Consider the following 22,089-nt stretch of genomic DNA (forward strand, 5'->3'; position numbering starts at 1 on the left):
CAAGAGATCTTGTTCCTGAAAGAAGCTACCAGGCTCTACTGGGCTGGGTTATCCACTGTGAGGGAAGGAAGCCTGTTAGCAGAGCTCTGCAGGGGGTGCCATCTGTCCAGGCTGAGCCCTTTCACCAGCGATCTCACTGTAGCCAGGCCTGACCAAAGCAAGGCAAGTACAGCAAATCTGCAGGGTCTGTGTGGCAGGGACACCAGGCTCAATGGACACCAGACCACATATCTGGTTTCCAGAAGCTGCCAAGTAGCCAGGCTCCTCTCACCAACAGCTGTCATGGACCTGTACAAGCTACCTTCTCTCCAAGATGGCAGAAAAAACCTGGGACAACGATGCTGTCAAGACAGCATATTTCAGGGATTCAAAGTGACTACAAGATATCTATACTAATAAAAGGGTAATATGCTAATTAGACCGGGTCGACCGGCCATCTTCTAGATGTCCAACTTCCTTCTGGACAAAGCCATGGTGGTGGGGGTTGAGGCAGAGGCAGTTAGGGGCGATTAGGCCAGTAGGGGAGGGCAGTTGGGGGTGAGATCTGGCCGGCAGGGGGTAAGGGGCAATCAGGCCAGCAGGGGAGGGCAGTTGGGGGCAATCAGGCAGGCAGGCAGAGGGGTTAGGGGCAATCAGGCAGGCAGCCAGAGGGGTTAGGGGTAATCAGGCAGGCAGGCAAAGGCAGTTAGGGGCTATCAGGCAGGCACGCAGGTGAGCGGTTAGGAGCCAGTGGTTCCAGATTGTGAGAGGGATGTCCGACTGCCGGGTTAGGCCCGATCCCACAGGGGGCCTAAACCGGCAGTCAGATATCCCCCAAGAGGTCCCTGATTGGAGAGGGTGCAGGCTGGGCTGAGGGAACCGCGCCCCCCACCCCCTGCCGGTGCATGAATTTTGTGCACCGGGCCACTAGTTACTATATATACTTGAATCATAAACACACGTTCTAATTCTTAGTTAACTGAGGGGGAATCTAAGGGGGTCCTAACCCATTGCCAACATCACAGCTTCTGGGCAACTTCAATGGAGGAGACAAAGCTGCTCCATCAAGAGCCAGCTACACTGCACATGACCCACTGCCACTCAGGAGCCAAGTTCAGGTGAATCAGCAATCTGGATTCCTAACATAGTGCGGCTCCAGCTCTGCGCTAATACTCATGGGCCTTCAGGTCTCTTTCAGGATTCCTAGCACCCTTGCTGCCAGGAGCATGCAGCCTCCAAGGCTCTGTTGCTCTCACTACTCCGCTGGACTTAAAAAGGGGCTCCTCACCATCCCCTTCATGCCACTAGCAGGCCTCAACTTTCATACAGGAGGACAGAAAACCAAAACAGCAAAAAAAGTACCAAGTAAGGGATATGACATTTAGGCTTACGAGCTGGGAAGAAGTGTGTCCTCTGGGGCTCACAGGCCTATAGATACTCAGTTTATCAAACAAGTCCCTGTTCCAGCTGGGCCCATCTTGGCAGGGTAAGCATCATATGAGCATTTGCCTTCCAGGTGTTAAGACCTCCCCTTTTCAAAGGCAGAACTATGGGAATAGGGGTAAGGAAAGGCACCAGGGTGGCTCCAAAAAGTTCTGGAGCAGAGAGAAAATTCTGGTTTTGTTACTGGTTTCACTATGAGAAAGACCTGGGTTCTCAATCTATCTTTATGACCACGAGCAAGTTAAGCTGCCATTCTGTTTTCTCATCTGAAAAATGAAGCCAAGAATACTTACTCCCAGAGCTAGTATAAGGATAGAAGTTAACATATATAATATCATCCAAGACCACTCTGTCTGATCTTATGTTTGCCTACTCTAACTGAATGACCAAATCATACCACACTAACCCCAGACATCCCATAGGAGGCCCTCATATTCAGTAACAGGGTGACTGTTGGCTTTGGTGACCATGACAGATTGAGGTTGACACATGAACTACCTTTGAAGGCAATCCACTTTGGCATGTTTCTCTCAAAATGAACATGAGCTCCCTCATCCCCAGCCCAACTCATGATGTAATAATGTTTAAAGTGATCCCAGAGGAACAAGTCAACCCAGATGGAAGGTGGAAAACGCTCATGGCTGGCAGACAGCCCCCTACCTGATCACACAGTTGCCTCGGTTAGATGCGAAGATGACGATGGGGGCGATAGAAGACTCCAGGGCCCGGTGCAGGTAGGTGAAGCACTCAATGTCCAGCATGTGGACTTCATCAACAAAGAGCACACCTGGAACCAGCTCGGCAATTCCTTGATCAATGTACTTGTTCACCACCTTGTTAATCTCCCCCCGAAGTTTGTCTAGGAGACAGCAAGGGTAGACATGCAAGGTCAGTACCAGGTGGGGAAAACTGTCACCTTTTCTCTTCCCCCCACACCTGAATTCAACCCAAACCCAAGTTTGGCTCCTGGTTTTGCTGTTCGCTATGTGACCCCAGGCAAGTTATGTCCCTATTCCAGGCTTTGGTTTTATCATCTGAAAGTAGGAATAATCACACCAGAAGTCACAGAATAGGCAGCTTCCCCTAAAGATGTGCTTTAAGTCACTCTCCCCACCAGACCTTATTACTCACACCCACCCAAACTTAGCTCCCTGCCTGATCCCATGGATCCTGGAGTTTGGGAGCCCTGGATGATACGAGTTTCCATATGCAAATTATCCTGTTCTGCCCTGGTAAATGACCCTTTCTTTTGGCCCTGTATGACAAAGCTTAGGTTAATTAACTTTCATTCAAGTGGCTGGACAAAGAAATGAATAGAAAGCATGTGTAGAATCCTTTCTGGAAGGAAACCTGAGAGGAATGAAAGGTTCTGAGAAAAGGTCCAATCTCAGAGTTCTAAGATGGATGAGTCTCTCAAAAGTTAAAGAACCCATCTAAAGTCACAGTTCTCATTTTCCAAACCAGATCCTGTGCTATCATCTGGAGAGAGCTACTCATAAACAGAACATGAAGATTTGATACAGCATCTCCCACCAAAGCCATGACGCAGGCATGGTCAAAATCATGTTAAAATACAGAAACTGCTCTTGGTAGCTCTAACAGAAAGGCCTCAGATCACTCCACTGGCTAAAATGTTAAAGAAAATAAGATGCTTTAATGTTTAACACTTTACGGTGACAAAGCTATAGGGCAGGGGTCCTCAAACTACGGCCCACGGGCCACATGCAAATACAAATATTGTATTTGTTCCCGTTTTGTTTTTTTACTTCAAAATAAGATATGTGCAGTGTGCACAGGAATTTTTTCATAGTTTTTTTTTTTAAACTATAGTCCGGCCCTCCAATGGTCTGAGGGACAGTGAACTGGCCCCCTGTTTAAAAAGTTTGAGGACCGCCGTAACCGGTTTGGCTCAGTGGATAGAGCGTCGGCTTGCGGACTGAAAGGTCCCAGGTTCGATTCCGGTCAAGGGCATGTACCTGGGCTGCGGGCACATCCCCAGTAGGGATGTGCAGGAGGCAGCTGATCGATGTTTCTCTCTCATCGATGTTTCTAACTCTCTATCTCTCTCCCTTTCTCTCTGTAAAAAATCAATAAAATATATTAAAAAAAAAAAAAAAGTTTGAGGACCTCTGCTATAGGGGGTAAAACAAGTGAAGAGAAGTACCCGTTGAGAAGAGAAGCAAGGGAAACTAAAAGTCCACAAGGGACCAGCAACATTCCTACCAAGCTCTGGGAAGTGCTCAGGAGGCTGAGCAGGTGGAACAGGGACCCCTGGCACCCAGACAGCTGAGCTTGCTGTGCTCAGGTGTGCTCTGGTCGGAGCTATCCTACGGAGCTGGGGTGACACAATCCACATTTCTGGAACCTCAACGGACCAGAATCTGTGACAGTTTCCATCTCCAAAGATGAATGTAAGGATACTGAATGCAGTTAAGAGGGTGTGCTAGCAAGCAGGGCCAGAGGGCACACAGTATGCTTTTGGCTGTCTAAACCAGCCACAGACTATTAGCATGGAGTCAGGCTCTTCCTCAGTTTTGGGAAGAGTCACTCACAGAGCCTCACACAAGAAGGATATCAGAATCCAGGGCCCTCCAGCTCTGCTTCTGGCTCACAGGCCTTGCTGTTGCTCTTACCTGTGATTTCTGTCTTCTTTGGCTTCATTAACTGGCCCATCATAGACAGGATGTCTTGTCCCCCCTGTGTAAGAGAAGACTTAACAGAGTCAGTCCTGCTTCCTAAGGCAGCTGCAAAAGCCTCACCCATCCCCAATCCCTCATCCCACCCATTCCCAATGTCAACTTGACGGTGTCCTGAGGTGTACAGATCCTGAACAGCTCCAGTGGAAAGCTTAAGAAGCTTCTGAAACAGGAATTCTTAAGAGGTTCCCCCTGACCTGTAACAATAAAATTAAATCCCTTCATGGGAAGTACAAGCTCTGTGTGGCCTGGCCCAACCTCCATCTCCGGTCATATCATTTTCCAATCCCATACTCCTTGATTAGCCACATAGGACTCCTAACCGTTCCCCGAACACCCAAGTTCTTTTATGACTCAACTAGAGGCCCAGAGCGCACGTGTGAGAGTAGCTTGCTTCCGCTTGCCTCAGCTGGCCACCCTGCCCATTGCAGCTCATAGCTCACTGCCCTGCCCTCCGCTGCTCATAGCTCTCCACAGCTAGTAGCTCGCCCTGCCCGCTGCGAGAGCTACTGCTCATTTGGTTAGGATGGTGTTACAGCATGACGACCACAGGGCTTTTATGATACAGATGCTTTTGTGTGTTCTAGTCTATCTGCCAGGAACCACATTCTCTTTCCTGGGAAGCTTCCAGTTATCCATTAAAGTTCAGGTCAAAGGTCCTCTGGGGGGGTGTCTGACCCTCTCCTGGTGCTCTAGCTCCCTTGGGGACACTGTTCAAGTAGGTATAAGGTGTACTTAATTATGTTCCTGTATTTCCTTTCATTAAACTCAGCGACACAGTCACATTAACCTAGTCCTAACCTGGAGCTGCTCAGAGTCCATGAGCCCATCCCTGCATAATCGCTGGCTCCTAATAGGCTCACCCCCTGCCTGAACCCTCCCCACTAGCTCCTTGGGGTGCAGTCAGCAAGAAGCTGCTGTTTTGTCATTTACCCAGCAATTCATGATAACCAGTTGGTTACCAGACCCTGGTACACAGAGGCACTCACTAAATGTTCACTAGAAAAGGTAGCAAATGGCCCTAGCCGGCTTGGCTCAGTGGATAGAGCGTCAGCCTGTGGACTGAAGGGTCCCAGGTCCGATTCCGGCCAAGGGCACATGCCTGGGTTGTGGGCTCGATCCCCAGTAGGGGCTGTGCAGGAGGCAGCCGATCAATGATTCTCTCTCATCATTGATGTTTCTATCTCTCTCTCCTTCTCCCTTCCTCTCTGAAATCAATAAAGAAATATATTTAAAAAACAAAAACAAAAAAACACACAAAACGGTAGCAAATGTTTCCTGAGGACTTACAACATTTGATCCTCAAAACAGCCCTGCAGGCAGGAACTATTATTATACCCTTTTCACAGAGGAAGAAACTCAAAATCAGAGTCCTAAGTCACAGAAAACCTGGAGACCCAAAGTGACTAATTAGCCAAGCTCATTAGCAGCAACACAAACCCTGACTTGCAATTCTCAGCCCTGCACTCTCTCCAAGTCAAAAGCTCCTAGGAGGTCAGTTTGGGGACAGCCATTCCACAAGCAGAGCGAACCTGTTGGTCCACAATGTGATTCTTCAGCAATCTCTTGGCCAAGGCTCCAAGGGACAAAACACCCAAGGATCCAATTTCAATTTCAAAAGTCTACCCCCTGCTAGGGAAGAGGTGGCCTCTCTTGGGATGAAGAAGAAAGCAAACTGAAAGACTACCAGGAGGAAAGAGTTGGGATTTTAAAATTGCACATTTCCCAGAGCTGTCATAAAGACATACTGTATTTTCCCACAAAGTATCCATCTTCTACTCAGCATGAGCAGCACATACAGGTCCCATTCAAAGCTATAAAACTGTGGATTTTGCTAAGCAGGGGGAAAGACACAGCCTTGTCAGGCTTTCTACACTCCTGCAAAGGGCTTCAAGAACACTCCTGTCCCCCCACCATTAACACCCAGAGAATCCCAGGTGTGAGCCGCTGCTGGAGAGAAGCCACAGAAGCTGTATAGTCAGGGCCAGAAGCCTGGCTGGGATAAGGAACAATGCATGTGAAATCATCTGTGACTAGAGCATTTGAATTGGAACAAAGGAGTCCCTCTTAGCTCATGTCACTGTTCACTGCTAAACATTACAGACACAAAAGGACTTGTTTCCCTAAGAAAGGGCAGCAGCAAGACTGACAATTCACTCCCAGAGCTTCTGTGCACATGCAAAAGGGCTTGTGTGCCAGTTCATGCCCGGGTACAGGCAGTTACCTGGGGCCTGGCGTTAGCCACGTCCAAGTCATGCAAGGTCACATCCTGGATGATTTCTTTCTTCTTGTGCACATCCCCCTTTGGCAAGGGGACATACTCTTCAGCTTCAAGGTCGAATTCTGTGGCATAGGTATCACACCTGCCCTGCCTCTGCAAAGGGAGAGAAACCTGAGTGAGTTTTCACTGCCAAGTCCCCAAATGGCACATTGCTAAGTGAGATAAAGTCTCAGTTCCCAAGTGTGGGCCTGACAGCATACTCGACTAACTCATACTCGACCAACTCCAAGCATCCCCCACTCTTCTGCTGCCAAGAGAAGGAAGCTATCTGCTCATCGCTGGGCTCCAAAAACCCAGTTGAAAAACACCTGATACTTTCTCCAAGAATATTTTTCCTCCTCTCTTTTAACTGTATGCAATTCCCGATAAAGGGCAAATCCAATAGATTAACTGGAGCCGGAGGGAGTTGTTCAGACTCTTTTGTAGGTGGGTGATTTATTGTATGATATGAAGTATTATGCGCATCCATTAAACAGTGAGGAACACTGTACAGGACACTGAAAATCAGATATAAAAGGAATGCCAACTAATGCAGCATTCCTTTCCACACACATATATCTTGAGAAGAAAATACCAAAGAGATAAAAGGAAGATTAAATACACTGCACATTTCAATTTAAAAATGACTACAGTTGTTTTGCTTTCTCATCCTGTATGCCCCCTCTAAACAGGTTTTAGTATTTTTCTAACAGACTTTTTAGAATGAAGATAAAGGGAAAGCAAACTTTATTAAACACAAAGGGGCAACCGCTGACCTTCCGTCAGCATCGCACCAGACACTCCATCCCCATCCCCAAAAAAGCAACTTCCTGGTCACCCAGGCCTCCTCATGGCAGACAAATCATGCATTACCTTCACGGCTCCACTGTTGGCTTCAATGTAAATCACATCTCCAGCCTCTACTCGCTCTTTCTGCAAACTTTCAAAAATGCTGGGGTCCAGCTTAAAATTTAAAAAAAATATGTGAATCAGAGAACTGTAATACATATTGTATTTATTTCTGATATCTTTCCATAAGGGATTTGAGATAGCTAATGACTGTATGGAGAAAGTGTATTTGTGTGTATGTGTATGTGTGCACATGTGTGTGTATTAGAATGTGTGAGGCTGGCTCTGAGGGTTTGAGTGTCATAGAGAGAAAGCAAGAGTGAGTGTACCTGTGTTCCAGGCAGAGAGGGACATAAGGGGAAACCTAGTCTCCTTTCCCCTTTACTCCTAAAGTTGCAAACTGGCAAATATGGCTCTGACTACTTTTAGGTGGCCTACACTATTCCTGGGAGTAGGAACTCCTTTAAAGATTGCTGTCGCAGGTTCAATCCTTTACATTCCTCACCTTGGGTACTGATAGAACCTTCTGCAACTAAAGTTTTCTTTCTGTAAGTAGCATTTTGTGGGCCTATGACTTTGGACAAGGCTATCAGTTTCTTCATCTATATAACAGCACCCAGATGTGATCACAGATGTTTAAAATTCAAAGGGAAACATAAACCAGGATCTTTCCCAAGCCTTTTGATTGAAATCCCAGTTTTTGCTCCCTGCTTGCCTGCCTGTTTATATCTCCAGGAAAGTAGCATATCTGGGAAACTGCTGCTTTTCTCCAGATCGTCCAGATTCAGGCTACCCCTGATAATCAATATTCTAGGACAGCAACTTTTGCAAGGAGTTAGCATTTAGAAATAAGTTTCTCTCAATTAAACTTCATTTTATAATGTGAAAAACACTTGGGCTTTGTCTCAAACAATATTAAACCCAGGATTCAAAAGAACCCATACACAAAAGAACACATATTGTATGATTCCATTAGTACGAAATGTTCAGAAAAGGCAAATAGTATATAGAAACAGAACGTAGATTGGTAGTTGCCAGGGGCTGTGGGAGAGAATGGGAAGCTATTGTAACCAGGCATGAGGTTTCTTGGGGTGATGAAAATGGTCTAAAACTGGTTGGTTGTAATGGTTGTACAACTCTGTAAACAGATCTAAATTCCTTGAGTTGTACACTTAAAATGGGTGAGTTTATTTGAAACCATATCTCAATAAAGCTCCTGCAAATGGTAACCACAAAAACAAAGCTCTTTCTCTCTGGCTGGGTTGGGCCTGATGGCCTCCTGGAGCACTGCCATGGGCAGGAAGGACAGTGGTTGGTCGGCCTCTGACACTGGGCTTGGGATGAGGGAGGCACTCGATACTGATTGCAAGTATGGTATTCTCCTTCACACTTAAGTATCCATGAGTATTTAAGCTCCATCTATCCAAATACCTTACACTCAAAGTAGCTGGAAGTACTCATTTTAGAAGAAAAATTTCACCTCTCCTCTATGTCATTTTCTTAAGGAAACTGCAAAGCAGCCTTATGGATAGCTGAAATCGAAGTTGCATGCCTTATTTTATCTATCATACATTGAAGAGCACACACTACTTTTTTGCCTTAAGCATTTTTATATTGGTTAATTTTGCAAATGAGTTGACTGAAGACGTAATTATTGCAAGGTGGCAGGTCCTACTAAGAAATCTAATTAATACAGAATGGGAGAGATGAGGGGCAGGTTTAAAAGAGATTATTTGCAGAGGCATGCCCCTAAGATGGAAACCCTGTTAGGAAAAAGAAAAATGGCCCTTTGAAGAAGAGACATTTTTATGATCCCCATAAAGCAGTGACCAAGAAACCACCTCACTGAATCAGAGAACCATGAAATCACAGACGGGAAGAAAGATGGAGAAATTATACTGCAAATTGTGATCAATCTACTGCAGTAGGTCAATCTGCAGATGGGAAAATGAAGGCCCAGAGAGCTCAACTGATTTCAAAAGGTCACATAGTAGGTTGGAGGGTACTCTACCACTTAACTAGTTATATGATCCTAAGATAACCGCTTAATCTCTTTATGAGACTCAGTTCCTTTATCGGTGGGAAATTATACAAACAAATAGACAAATCATAAATATTAATAAACTAGAGGCCTGGTGCACAAAATTTGTGCATGGGTGGGGTCCTTAGGCCTGGCCAGCGATCAGGGCCAATTGGGGCCTTCCGGCTGCCAGCCGGGGCCTTCCTCTGGCTGCCGGCTGGGGCCTTCTTGCCAGCTGCTGGCGGCCAGCCGGACGGGGGTAGGGACTGCAGGAGGTTGGCTGGCTGTAAGAGGTTGGCTGTGGGAGCACACTGACCACCAGGGGACAGCTCCTGCATTGAGCGTCTGCCCCCTGGTGGTCCATGCGTGTCATAGCGACTGGTCGTTCCCATCATTCCAGTCGGTAGGCATTCTGGTAGCTTAGGCTTTTATATATATAGATATTTGTTGGAGCATGTAGCACAGGGCCTGGTACATACAATAAATAAGAGCTATGATGATAATGTTATATTATTATTAATAATAAAGCAAGCCACTCTGACCAGCACTGCTTAGTGGTTAGAGCTTTGGCCCATGCACTAAAGAGCTGAGGGTCTGATTCCCAGTCAAGGGCACATACCTAGATTGCAGGTTCAATCTCTGGCCCTGGTTGGGGTGCATGCGGGAGGCAACCAATCAATGTGTCTTTCTCACATCGATGTTTCTCTCTCCTCTCCCCCCCTCCCTCCTTTCACTCTCTCTAAAAATCAATGGAAAAAATATCCTCAGGTGAGGATTAACAACAACAAAATAATAATAATAATAATAATAATAATAATAATAATAAAGCAAAACCTACAATCTAAATTGCTCCATTTCTCTAACTGAAAGCTCTGACAATAACATCAAAAGCTACCACTTCTTAAGTAACTAGGTGCCACATCCAAAGCTATAACTTTTATCCTTAAAAGAACTCCGTGAGATAGGCAATTTTTTATTCCCATTTAACAGATAAAGTCACTTCCCAAAGATCACACCATTATCAGCAGCAGAGCCAAAATTCCCTTTCAGACTAACTCCAAAATCCATGCTCTTCCCACCAGGCACCCCTGTTGCCAGCATCCTCGAGGTTTACAGGAGAGGGGTCTGAGGGCCTTCTAGGGCCTCCCACAGTGCCAGCACTATGGCTTCTCCACGAAGCCCTGGCCTACGCAGAACCAGCCACTGAAGGACCCCAGGCTTCTAGGTCCTGACCACCTGCAGTATTTGGTCTCTTGAAGGCAACTCATTATCCATTCTCCAACTCTTACCAAATTACTTAATGCCATTGCTTTTTATAAGCATGAGCACGGTAACTGAAAAAGTAATGCCCAGGTACAGAGAGTAGCCCAGGGCTCTGACAAATGGTCATAACATAAATAGGTGGCAGAAGGTATACTCGACCAGCCACGCAGCTCATGTTTCAACATATACAATTTCCTTAGAGTAAATAAGAAAAACCTATTTTATTAAGTCCCCTGTGTACTGGCCCTATACTTGTTACTGCTCTATATACATAACATCTTCAGATGGCCCTGTGATAATCATCACCACAGCGCACAGACAAGGGAACTGGAACACAGGTTATACCACTTGCCCAAGGCCACACAGTGCTGAGAGATTCTAAGGCAAGAGAAAAAGAGTCCACAAACATGTACTCACTTTCAGTTGTTTGGTTCCTTTGGCTGTTTTGAGTCCTATGATTACATGACTAATGGTTTTACCATACCCTCCCATGGGGTTCTCTGTCTCACATGGAGTTAGCTCTGTGACTTCACCTTCATAAACCTCCTTGGTTTCCTTTATCCGCAGCCCTGGAAGAGATGGCAGAGGAACTCTGGTCAGAGCAGAATTTTCTTACTCCCTAACAACTTCTATTGCCACAAAACTTCCATGTCACAAGAATTGACTAGTCAACCTTACTGACGTACATTCAAGGGTGTACTCCTGGGAAGAAAAGCACCAAACACAAATATAACAGAACGCAGAAAAACAACTGTATTTCAGCCTTTCAAAGGGACTTCCTCGATTCTAATCTAGAACTAAACAGACAAGCTATAATTCTCAAAATTGTTTCAGATATCTGCTACATGTTCAAGGGGTGACAACAATGAAATACTACTCTATAACCTCCAGAATCACTAAAATTAAAGGCTGGTAATACCAAGAGTTGGTGAGGATGCAAAACAACAGGAAGGTTACACTGCTACTGGGAGTGTAAACTGGTATAAATACTTTAAGAACAACATGGTATCTCTTTTTTTAAAAAAATATATTTTATTGATTTTTTACAGAGAGGAAGAGAGAGGGATAGAGAGTTAGAAACATCGATGAGAGAGAAACATCTATCAGCTGCCTCCTGCACGCGTCCTGCTGGGGATGTGCGTGCAACCCAGGTACATGCCCTTGACTGGAATCGAACCCGAGACCCTTCAGTCCGCAGGCCGACGCTCTATCCGCTGAGCCAAACCAGTCAGGGCTGGTATTATGTCTTAAAGTTGAATGTCCTATGATTCTGCAATTTAACTCCGAGGTATATACTCACTAGACATGAGTGCACATGTGCACCAAGGGATACAGCCAGTAGTAGTCATAAAAGCATTGTTCTTAATTGCCAAACCCTGAGAAAACTCCACTGTCTGTAAACAGTGGAAGAGACAAATGAATTGTGGTTTACTCATACAACAGAATATCACAACGCAATGAAAAAGAATTATGACCACATGCAACAACAGGGATGAATCTCAAACATAACTTTGTGGGAAAGAAGCCAAATGTGGCAGAATATATACTGCAAACTTGCATTCGAGGTTTAAAAACACGTACAACTACACTGTAATGTTAGATTCAAGGCAGTCATTAATTTGACACGGAAAGAAAGGATGGAGATAGAGGAGGACACAGACTAACTTTAGGGTATTGGCAATATTATTTTTCTTGACTGGGTGGGTTGTTAATTTATGATAACCCACTGAGCTCTATATTTATGATACATGTACTTTTCTGTATGTCTGCACAAAATTATCCAGTCACCTTAAAATACTTAAATAAATAATATTCTATTAGTGGGACCTGGTAAAGGAAGAACACTGATGGCTTAAGTTTAGGAAACACTGCTCTAAGCCTTAGCTGGAGTCTACGGTCATGGTTCTTACCTTTTAGAATCACCTGACGAGCTTCTACAATTCCTTATACCCTGGCCACACTCAGAGCACTTACCTCCGAACCTCAGGGGTTGGGACCCTGCCATTATTATTAGTTTAAAGCTCCCCAGATGATCCTAATGTATAGCCACAGCTGAGAACCACTCATCTAAAGAATAATGAACTCTGTTCTACTCAAAATGTGAGACATAAACTACTTCTGATGGCAGGAAGCCCTGATATGGTTTGGGTGTCCTCACCATGGAGCCACCTCTGTTCTGATATGGGAATACCCAATGGCAAAAAAAACAACAACACTGCCAATGGTGTCAATTACTTCCCACTTTTAAATGTGGTCATTATCTTAACATTGAGTCCGCTGACTTCTTTCCCTAGAAACCCAATTTGGGCAAAAACTCTCTCAGATATTCAAGTAAGGAAACGTTTTATTCTACCTTCACTCAATCTGATAGCCTACAAATGGAAGTTTTGGAATAGCCCCAAAATAGAGGTTGCATTTCATTTTTGCCTCACCAAATTCTTAGTTCCTGAACACCAGGACAAAATTTTCTAAATAAAATGAATGTATCAGAAGATTGTGACAGGGGACTCTTTCCCCCTCCCCACGTAGGAGTCTGTGCTGTGAGATTCTTTCCCCCTCCCCATGTGGGAGTCTGTACTTGTTCTTCAATAAAATTCCACCTTTATTAAAAAAAAAATTGTGACAAACTTGGAAAATTCTGTACTTTTTAAATGAAATTTTGATTTTTTTTTTAATCCTCATGGAGGACATGATTTTTTTAATTGATTTCAGAGAGAGAGGAAGAGAGAGGGAGAGAGGGAGAGAGGAAGAGAGGGAGAGAGGGAGAGGGGGAGGGAGAGGGAGAGGGGGAGGGAGAGGGAGAGGGAGAGGGAGAGGGAGAGGGAGAGGGAGAGGGAGAGGGAGAGGGAGAGGGAGAGGGAGAGGGAGAGGGAGAGGGAGAGGGAAAGAGAGGAGAGAGAGAGAGAGAGAGAGAGAGAGAGAGAGAGAGAGAGAGAGAGAGAGAAATGTGAAAGAGAAATAGTGATTGGTCACCTCCCATACGTGCCCTGACTGGGGATCGAACCTACAACCTAGGTATGTGCCCTGACTGGGAATCAAACTCAACCTTTTGGTGCACTGGATGATGATCTAATCAACTGAGTCACTTGGCCAGGGTTGAACTTTGATTTTTTAATTCAAAACTTTTACATCCCAGAGATAAAGTCCTCCAAATGGAATGTTTTCCTATATTTACGGTTAGACGACTATGACATGAAATTCCTCAAGTGGGGGGAAAGGCATTCCCATCTCTCACTAGTTCCATATTTGTTTAGAAGTTGCTCTGTGCTGACAAGCAGACAGGGGATATGGTTGACAGACAATGAAACAGGCTGTTAGCCAGGAAAGGGACTGAGCTGGCACTATCTCTGGCAACAACAACGCAAATGACACAGGTTTCATCTGCTGGCTCAGGTTTCTAAATCCCTGACAGGGACCTTCATCACATCAAGGAAATAGCACAGACTCCTTGCTTTTTATTTCTGGTCAGCTTACAGCTTTCTCCCACCCCCACTGTCAACATCACAGAAACTCAAAGGCAGAGAAAGATGGGCAGGGTTCCTTTTTGAAGATTGTCAATGACCTGCCTTTTTATTCAGTGGCAGGATCAAGAAATTTCTCTTTACTTGGCTGCCATCAAAAGAACTGTGTTGCTCTCCTCCCCCCAAAAAGGGCAAATCACAAAACTGATGCCTAGAAAATTTATCTTTTCAAAGTTAAAGCATTTAAATTACCTTTAAGCAACCTAAACACATACGCTCACGTAAAGGTCAGTTTTGTCAGATTTTATCAATGTCAGTAAAATATTTTTCAAATTTGTAAAAATGCATTTTATTAGTACACATATTTGAACCAGTTGTAACATCTTACAGATTATCTCATTAATTAATGAGTTAAATAAAATCTATGACACATGTTCATTAAATTCTTTAAAAGTTCTCAAAAGATTTGAAACCTATGGCATCGTAAGATTCACTGAATGCCTTTCAACACTTCATGTAATAACACAAGCTAAACCTTACAAATACAAATGTTGCTAAAAAAGCCAGACACACCCGGCTGGTGTGGCTCAGTGGTTGAGTGAAAACCTATGAATCGGGTGGTCACGGTTTGATTCCTGGTCAGGGCACATGCCCGAGTTGTGGGCTCGATCCCTAGTGTGGGGCGTGCAGGAGGCAGCAATCAATGATTCTCTCTCATCCTCTCCCTTCCTCTCTGAAATCAATAAAAATATATTAAATAAATAAATAAATGAATAATTAAAAAGTCCACATTCCACCCTGGCCACGTGGCTCACTTGGTTGGAGCATCATCCTGTACACCCAAAAAGCTCTGGTTTCGATCCCTGGTCGGGGTGCCTATTCAAGGCAACCAATCAATGTTTCTCTCTTACATTGATGTTTCTCTCTCCCCCTCTTCCTTCCTTTCTCTCTAAAATCAATAAAAACATATCCTTGGGTGAGGATTGAAAAAAAAAGGTCCATATTCCAAATAACACAAAGCAGCCTACAGAAACAGTTCACAGTGTCTCTGGTCTAACGCAAGAGTCCCAAACTCCAGGCTTACTTAGACCTGGCAAGGACCATTAAGAAGCAGAGCAAGCCTCACAGAGACTGGGGCAAGCTGGAGTGCAAGCCTGCTCTGAACAGGAGAGGACCCACTTAGCTTTGACTGACTGCTGCCTGGTGGAAATGAAAGCTTCTTTCAAGCCAGAAAGAAAGATTTAATATGACATCTCTCAATCTCTAAATACTGGCAACTACATAACTCAAATTTTATTTTTAAAAACACTGTATAAATCAAACAGAATATGTCTATTGCCAGACACAGACCATGGGCTATCTTACTTTAGCTAACGGTTGTCTTCTCTCTGCTTTAAAGTCCACCACCTTCTCTCACTCACAAATACTTCACTGAGCACCTACTGTGTGTCAGCAACTGGGGCAACCTTTGTTGCTCCCTATATCTATAGTAAACGTTTAATGAATGTCCAATCTGTTCCTTCCCATACCTTCCCAACTTCCAAAATGACAAAGCTGGGAGAAGAGGTGACATCCTTGCCTCTTTCAGCCCCAACACCTAATCCTTCAGGAAATCCTGTCAGCTCTATCATCCAGCTATACCCCAAATCCATCCATTTATCACCTCTACCATCACCACCCTTGCTGAAAGCTATCACCATCTCTTTCTCAGACGACTTATGATCTACTTGTACCCTCGCCTTCTTTACTGTCTACTCTCTATACCTCAGCCAGAGATTCTTATAAAACCAAAACTATTCTCCAATTACTTCTCCTTTCACTCAGCAAAAAAGCCAAAGCCCTAACCATGGCATAAGGCCCTATAGGATCTTACCCCCAAACCAGACTTTAGCTGTTCTGAGGCAAGGATCCTGGGCTAGACAAATTTATTCTTGCTTAAACTTTTATATTTTCCTTGAAAATTTTAAAAATAATTTCTTGTTTTAAAAAACGTATTTTTATTAACTTTAGAGAGAGAGAGAAATACCAATATCAGAGAGAAACATCAATCGGTTGCCTCCTACAGACACCTTGACCAGGGATTGAACCTGAAACCTGGGCATGTGCCCTCACTGTCAATCAAACTGGGGAACTTTTGGTACACGGGAAGATGCTCAACCAACTGAACCACACCAGTCAGGGCTCCTTGAATTTTTTTAAATTAGTAAACATCCTTCTTCAGAATATTTATCTTTGACAAGCAAAAGGACTGAAAAATGGTGCAGGCACTGACAAGTGTTCATAACCCATGATGACTCAGCAACTAACTATATCCTAGAGACAGACTCCCACATTTGCAGAAACATTAAATATCTCTTAACAGTTTAAAAGGAATAAACTATTTCTACAAGTAGATGTGAGAGAAGCTGAGATTTTCCCAGAGGTAGGCCAGAAGAAATAAGGACAGGAGCCTGCCCCACAAGTCCTAGCTGGCAAGAGGGAAACATTCGGCAGAGAGGTCATTCTCTCCTCACAGCAGTTCTTCAAAGCATGGGCCCTAGAATCAGACAAATGAGGTTAAAACTAGAGCTCTGCTTCTTCCTAGCTGGGTCACTATGGACAAGCTATTGAACTTTGTGAGTCTGTTTTATAAGATGCTAAATGAGACGGAGAGCTTCCTCTCGGCAGGGGGAAAGGCTATCATCAATGCAGGGACCTGGCACATAACAAACACTCCACATGGTAGCTCCAAGCCCTACGAGATTGGCACTACCAGCCTCAAAGCTCTGCCAGTGACCAAATAGTATCATCACTCTCTGACAGGCCACAGTTCTTCTGGCTCAACATCCAGAACCAGGGGCTTTCTGGCAGCATGACACACAATTCTTTTGGCTTAAGTCCAAAACCTTTCCAATGGAAAGTCATCTCTAAAAACATAAAAAGGCTTCTAGGAAAATCTGACTGTTTTTTTTTTTTTTAAGTACTTTTTTCTTTAAATATGTTTTTATTGATTTTTTAGAGAGAGAGGAAGGGAGAGAAAGAAACATACATGTAAGAGACAGAAACAGTGATTGGTTGCCTCCCATACACATCCCAACTGGGGACCGATACCATAACCTGGGCTTGTACCCTGACTGGCAATCAAACTGGCGACCTTTCGGTGTATGGGACTATGCTCAACCAACTGAGCCACACCGGCCAGGGCCTGACTTGTTTCTTAAAAATCACTTTATAGCCACATTTATTTTGTCAGGCTAAGAACCCCCGCCCCATAGCTAGGGCCCACGTATGTTGCTTGTTAAAGCACCTCAACTAGAAAGTTGGGTTTTTACAGAGATCCAACAGCAGACAAGAGGATCCCAAGAATCAAGTCAAAGATTTGAAATACAAAGAAACAAAAAATACCCAACCGAAAAAGAAAAAAGAAAAGAGATTCCAAAAATATGAAGATAGTGTAAGGAACCTCTGGGACAACTTCAAGCGTACCAACATCAGAATTATAGGGGTACCAGAAGGAGAGAGAGGGCAAGATATTGAAAACCTTTTTGAAGAAATAATGACAGAAAACTTCCCCTACCTGGTGAAAGAAATGGACTTACAAGTCCAGGAAGCGCAGAGAACCCCAAACAAAAGGAATCCAAAGAGGACCACACCAAGACACATCATAATTAAAATGTCAAGAGCAAAAGATAAAGAGAGAATCTTAAAAGCAGCAAGAGAAAGATAGTCAGTTACCTACAAGGGAGTACCCATACGACTGTCAGCTGATTTCTCAACAGAAACCATGCAGGCCAGAAGAGAGTGGCAAGAAATATTCAAAGTGATGAATAGCAAGAACCTGCAACCAAGATTACTTTATCCAGCAAAGCTATCATTCAGAATAGAAGGTCAGATAAAGAGCTTCACGGATAAGAAAAAGCTAAAGGAGTTCATCACCACCAAACCAGCATTATATGAAATGCTGAAAGGTATTCTTTAAGAAGAGGAAGAAGAAAAAGGAACTCTTACCATTTGCCACAGCATGGATGGAACTGGAGAGCGGATAAATACCACAGGATCTCACTCATTTGTGGAATATAATGAACAACATAAACTGATGAACAAGGGCTAATCCAGAGACGGAGAGGCATTGATTGGACTGTCGGGCCTTGGAGGGAAGGTAGGGGAGGGTAGGGGTAAGGGGGAAAGATCAACCAAAGGACTTATATGCAAGCATATAGGCCTAACCAATGGACACGGACAACGGGGGGGTGAGGGCATGAGTGGGGGGGGGGGGGGGGGGTAGAGGGTAACGTGGGGACAAGGACACATATGTAATATCTTAATCAATAAAAAATAAATTAAAAAAAAAAAAGAAAGTTGGGTTTTTGTTTTATTTGCAAAGATAACACTAATGGTGTCAAAAGAAAAAGAGCAGTACAACAAATACAAATCATGAAGTCTTTTTCACAACGAGGAGGCTTTAGTGCACCCTGCATGTGAGAACTGCTCCTCCCACAAACATGATACTCACCAATGGCCCTGCGGAAGTTCTCCATCAGCACTTCTGTCTTCTTGATCTCCGTAGAGTAAACTTCACTCCCCACCATGGGGCAGAAAGGCACCTTACTACCCAGCTCCTGAGCAATAGCGAGAGCTAGAGCTGTCTACAGAAAACAATGAAAATGTACTTGTTTTACTTCTTGAAAATATGATCATTCAGAGACATACGTTATTAAAAAAGTTATAACCAGAAACTGAAAATCTAGTCTAGTCTTAACATCAATTGGCATGTTTCACACAATAAATGTTTGATGACTCTTCTGTATTTATAATCTAAATGGCATTTTTAATCATCCCTATAATTACAAGTTATCATTCATTGAGACCCAGTGCAGGCCCAACTCTAAGTGCTTCACATGACCTCCCACTCACCCTATGAATCAGATACTACTACTATCACCACTTTACAAATGAGGAAACGGAAACACAGAGAGATTAAATAACATATCCTAGGTACCATAATCTAGAAAATGGAGGAGGGGGCACTTAAATGCTGGTAGCAGGGTTACAGAGATCATAGTCCCATCATAATTAGTATAGTCTTCCAAAACTGTTCCCTCACTATTAAAACAGGGTCCTGACCTAATCACTCAGAACACCATTCTGGATCTTTGAGATAACTGCTGCCTGTTTATACAGGTACAGGAAGACAACCCATCGGAAATCAATAAATTACATGATGTTCACTTTATATTAAGTGGCCCACACATAATGAACACATGAGGTCAGGTTCTGAAGCTATGAACAGGTCTTAAATTATCCGTGAACATGCCCTAGTAAAACTACAGGTTGATTTTTAGCCAGATAGCCACACTTGTCAGATGCTGAACAGAAGCAGACTTAACAGATGTATGGTCAAACATCAAGCAGCAAAAGCCAGTCTTCTAAAGCTAGTACAGGACTGAGAAGTGCCGTGACCTTTTAATGCCATTTCATCTTTCCTCAACAAGAGTCTGAGTACGGTCAGTTCCCAAGGTGTATGGGCTACGGAAGAAAACAAGCTTGGTGTTGAAGAACGACAAAGTGACTCGATCGCTCCTTTTTTTTTTTTTTTAAATATATTTTTATTGACTTCAGAGAGGAAGGGAGAGAGAGATAGAAACATCAATGATGAGATAATCACTGATTGTCTGCCTCCTGCACACCCCCTACTGGGGATTGAGCTCACAACCTGGGCATGTGTCCTTGACTGGAATTGAACCCAGGACCCTTCAGTCTGCACGCCAACGCTCTATCCACTGAGCCAAACTGGCCAGGGCAAGAAAGTGGCTCTCTGAGACAGTGTTATAAAATTAGCCCAGTGAAAGTTCTGCTTAGATTTTCTTTTCAATACTCCTTTGGTGATAGTTTTTGAGACACTAGAATTCTCTAGAGCAGTGGTTCTCAACCTGTGGGTCGTGACCCCTTTTGGGGTCGAATGACCCTTTCACAGGGGTCGCCTAAGACCATCGGAAAACACACATATAATTACATATTGTTTTTGTGATTAATCACTATGCTTTAATTATGTTCAATTTGTAACCATGAAATTGGGGGTCACCACAACACGAGGAACTGTGTTAAAGGGTGGCGGCATCAGGAAGGTTGAGAACCACTGCTCCAGAGAATCAGCATACAGCGTAGCCCAAAAAGCAGTGGCCCGAGCAGCCTATTCTCCTCTACCCAGAGGTCCTTTCAACGAACCAGGGCTGACTGGGGACTCTGGGGTGTTTCAAATATCTAGCCAGTCCCTTTATGGATTCCAACAAGCCATACTGCCTCCTCTGACTGAAAGGCCCCTTTCTTCCCGGCAAAGCCAATCTTCTCCCCACTCTGCAGGGCAAATGTCAAGATCAACCCTTCCAGCTTTACCAGCCATCAGTGCTGCCTCCTACTCACCTTCCAGCTGCATTTAAGATCAATCAATACCATGCAACTTAGTGTTCAACTAAAGCATTTTGTGCTGTCATGGTTTCCTCTCTCTGCCCTGAAGCCCCTTGAAGATAAAAATCATGTCTCCAATTCCTATATTCTACCTCCTCCCCCCGCCCCGCCCCATCTCTCACACAGCCAGAGGAGTACTAGGTAAAGTTAGCATTCAGAAAAATGCTTGCTGAGTGGTTTTCTTCCCTCCTCAAGTAAGATGTCACTGTGAAGATTTTATGAAGCCCTAGGCAAACAGAAATGTATTTCCAAAGCAAAGGAACCTCGAAAGAGATAGGAGACAAATTCTAGAGACAATGAGACCCCTCCACGGACTTCATCCTCTCTTCTCTGGAGGTAGTCCAGGATAATCTGGATTTTAGAAGCTCAACTGTATTATTGCACATTAGTTTTTAAAAACATACATCTAACCAAATTAGCTAAAAAAGACTAGTTAAGACAAAAGATTAATTTGGCTTAGACACTAAGTTCATTCTCTTGGGTAGATTAAAAAAAAAAATGAGAGAAAATGAGTACCTTGCCAGTTCCAGGAGGTCCTGCCAACAAGACAGCTCTTCCAGCCATTTTCTTGCTTTTGATTAATTCTACTATCACACCACATGCCTAGACACCACAATGGAAATAAAAAATCAGTATTAAAATGTTCCAGGAGGGGAAAAGTCCAGTCTCTGGTCCAAACAATTCACATACTCATTCATCTAACACTGAGTGCCAATACACTGCAGGCGCTGTTCTAGGTGCTGGAGGCAGTGGAGGGCAAAACAGAAAAGCCCTGTGCCCATGGAGCTCCTATTCCAGGGGCAGAGACCATCACAAAAACATTGTAGATCACTACCATGAAGAAAAAAGGGTAAAGACAGAGCCAGTGTCTGAGGCACAGGTTACAGAGTGATCTGGGAAGGCCTCTTTGATGACAATATATTTGATATATAGCAAAGTTCTAGGCATATCTGGGCAGGAGTCAGTGTTGCATTCAAAGGAAACAGCATGCCCACGGGACAGAAAGGCTACAGTGACCAAAGTACAGGGAATAAGGAGCATGGGTAGATGAGGTTGAAGGCAGGGGCCAGAATGCAGAACAGAATTCTAGTATCCACATTAAAGTTTGGATCTTATACTACTTGTAATGGGAAGCTACTGAAAAGGTCTTAGGCTGTCTCATGTTATGATGATTTGTTTTTAAAAGATTTTCATGGCTGCTGTGTAGAGAATAGACAGTAGCAGTGCAAATGGGAGCAGTGACATTTAGCCTGGGGATCAGATATAGACTCCAGGAGACCACACACTTCCTGAAATTGAAAATTAAACTGGAAACAAAATTATGCTTATGTATTCACATGTGCATTTTTTGATTCACAGCTTTGATCAGATTCCCTAATTAACCCACTAAGGGTTAAGAATCAATGACTTACACTACTAGTTGGTATCAGTTAACTATCCCAGGATCCTGCAAAAAATGCTGCAGGTGAGGTTAAACCTGTGGCATCATAAGATTTACTGAATGCCTTCAAATTCTCAAGATTAAATTCCTTGCCTTAGCTCTTCTCTGGGCAGTGACAACACTGTACACTATTGACAGGGTCTTGTGAATACATCTTATCTTCTGTACCACTATTCCCCTTAGACTGTGGAGAGTACCTTGGTACCACACTTAAGACAACCCCTCAAAACTGT

The 22,089-nt window shown here is 43.9% G+C and overlaps 1 protein-coding gene across 1 annotated transcript in view; it reads right to left on the reverse strand.

Moving 5' to 3' along the window:
- The window catches only part of RUVBL1 (RuvB like AAA ATPase 1), a 37,228-nt gene that overhangs the window by 12,662 nt on the left and 2,477 nt on the right, over positions 1 to 22,089 (reverse strand). Inside the window, exons 2-8 of the mRNA XM_059706786.1 lie at positions 20,932 to 21,018; positions 18,464 to 18,596; positions 10,928 to 11,079; positions 7,252 to 7,341; positions 6,343 to 6,492; positions 4,056 to 4,119; positions 2,083 to 2,281 (exon numbers count right to left, since the gene is read on the reverse strand). Coding sequence (XP_059562769.1) covers positions 2,083 to 2,281; positions 4,056 to 4,119; positions 6,343 to 6,492; positions 7,252 to 7,341; positions 10,928 to 11,079; positions 18,464 to 18,596; positions 20,932 to 21,018 — 875 coding nt within the window. The remainder of the gene's footprint in view (positions 1 to 2,082; positions 2,282 to 4,055; positions 4,120 to 6,342; positions 6,493 to 7,251; positions 7,342 to 10,927; positions 11,080 to 18,463; positions 18,597 to 20,931; positions 21,019 to 22,089) is intronic.

This window comes from Myotis daubentonii, chromosome 8 (genome assembly GCF_963259705.1).
Source record: "Myotis daubentonii chromosome 8, mMyoDau2.1, whole genome shotgun sequence".
Taxonomy (NCBI): Eukaryota; Metazoa; Chordata; class Mammalia; order Chiroptera; family Vespertilionidae; genus Myotis; species Myotis daubentonii.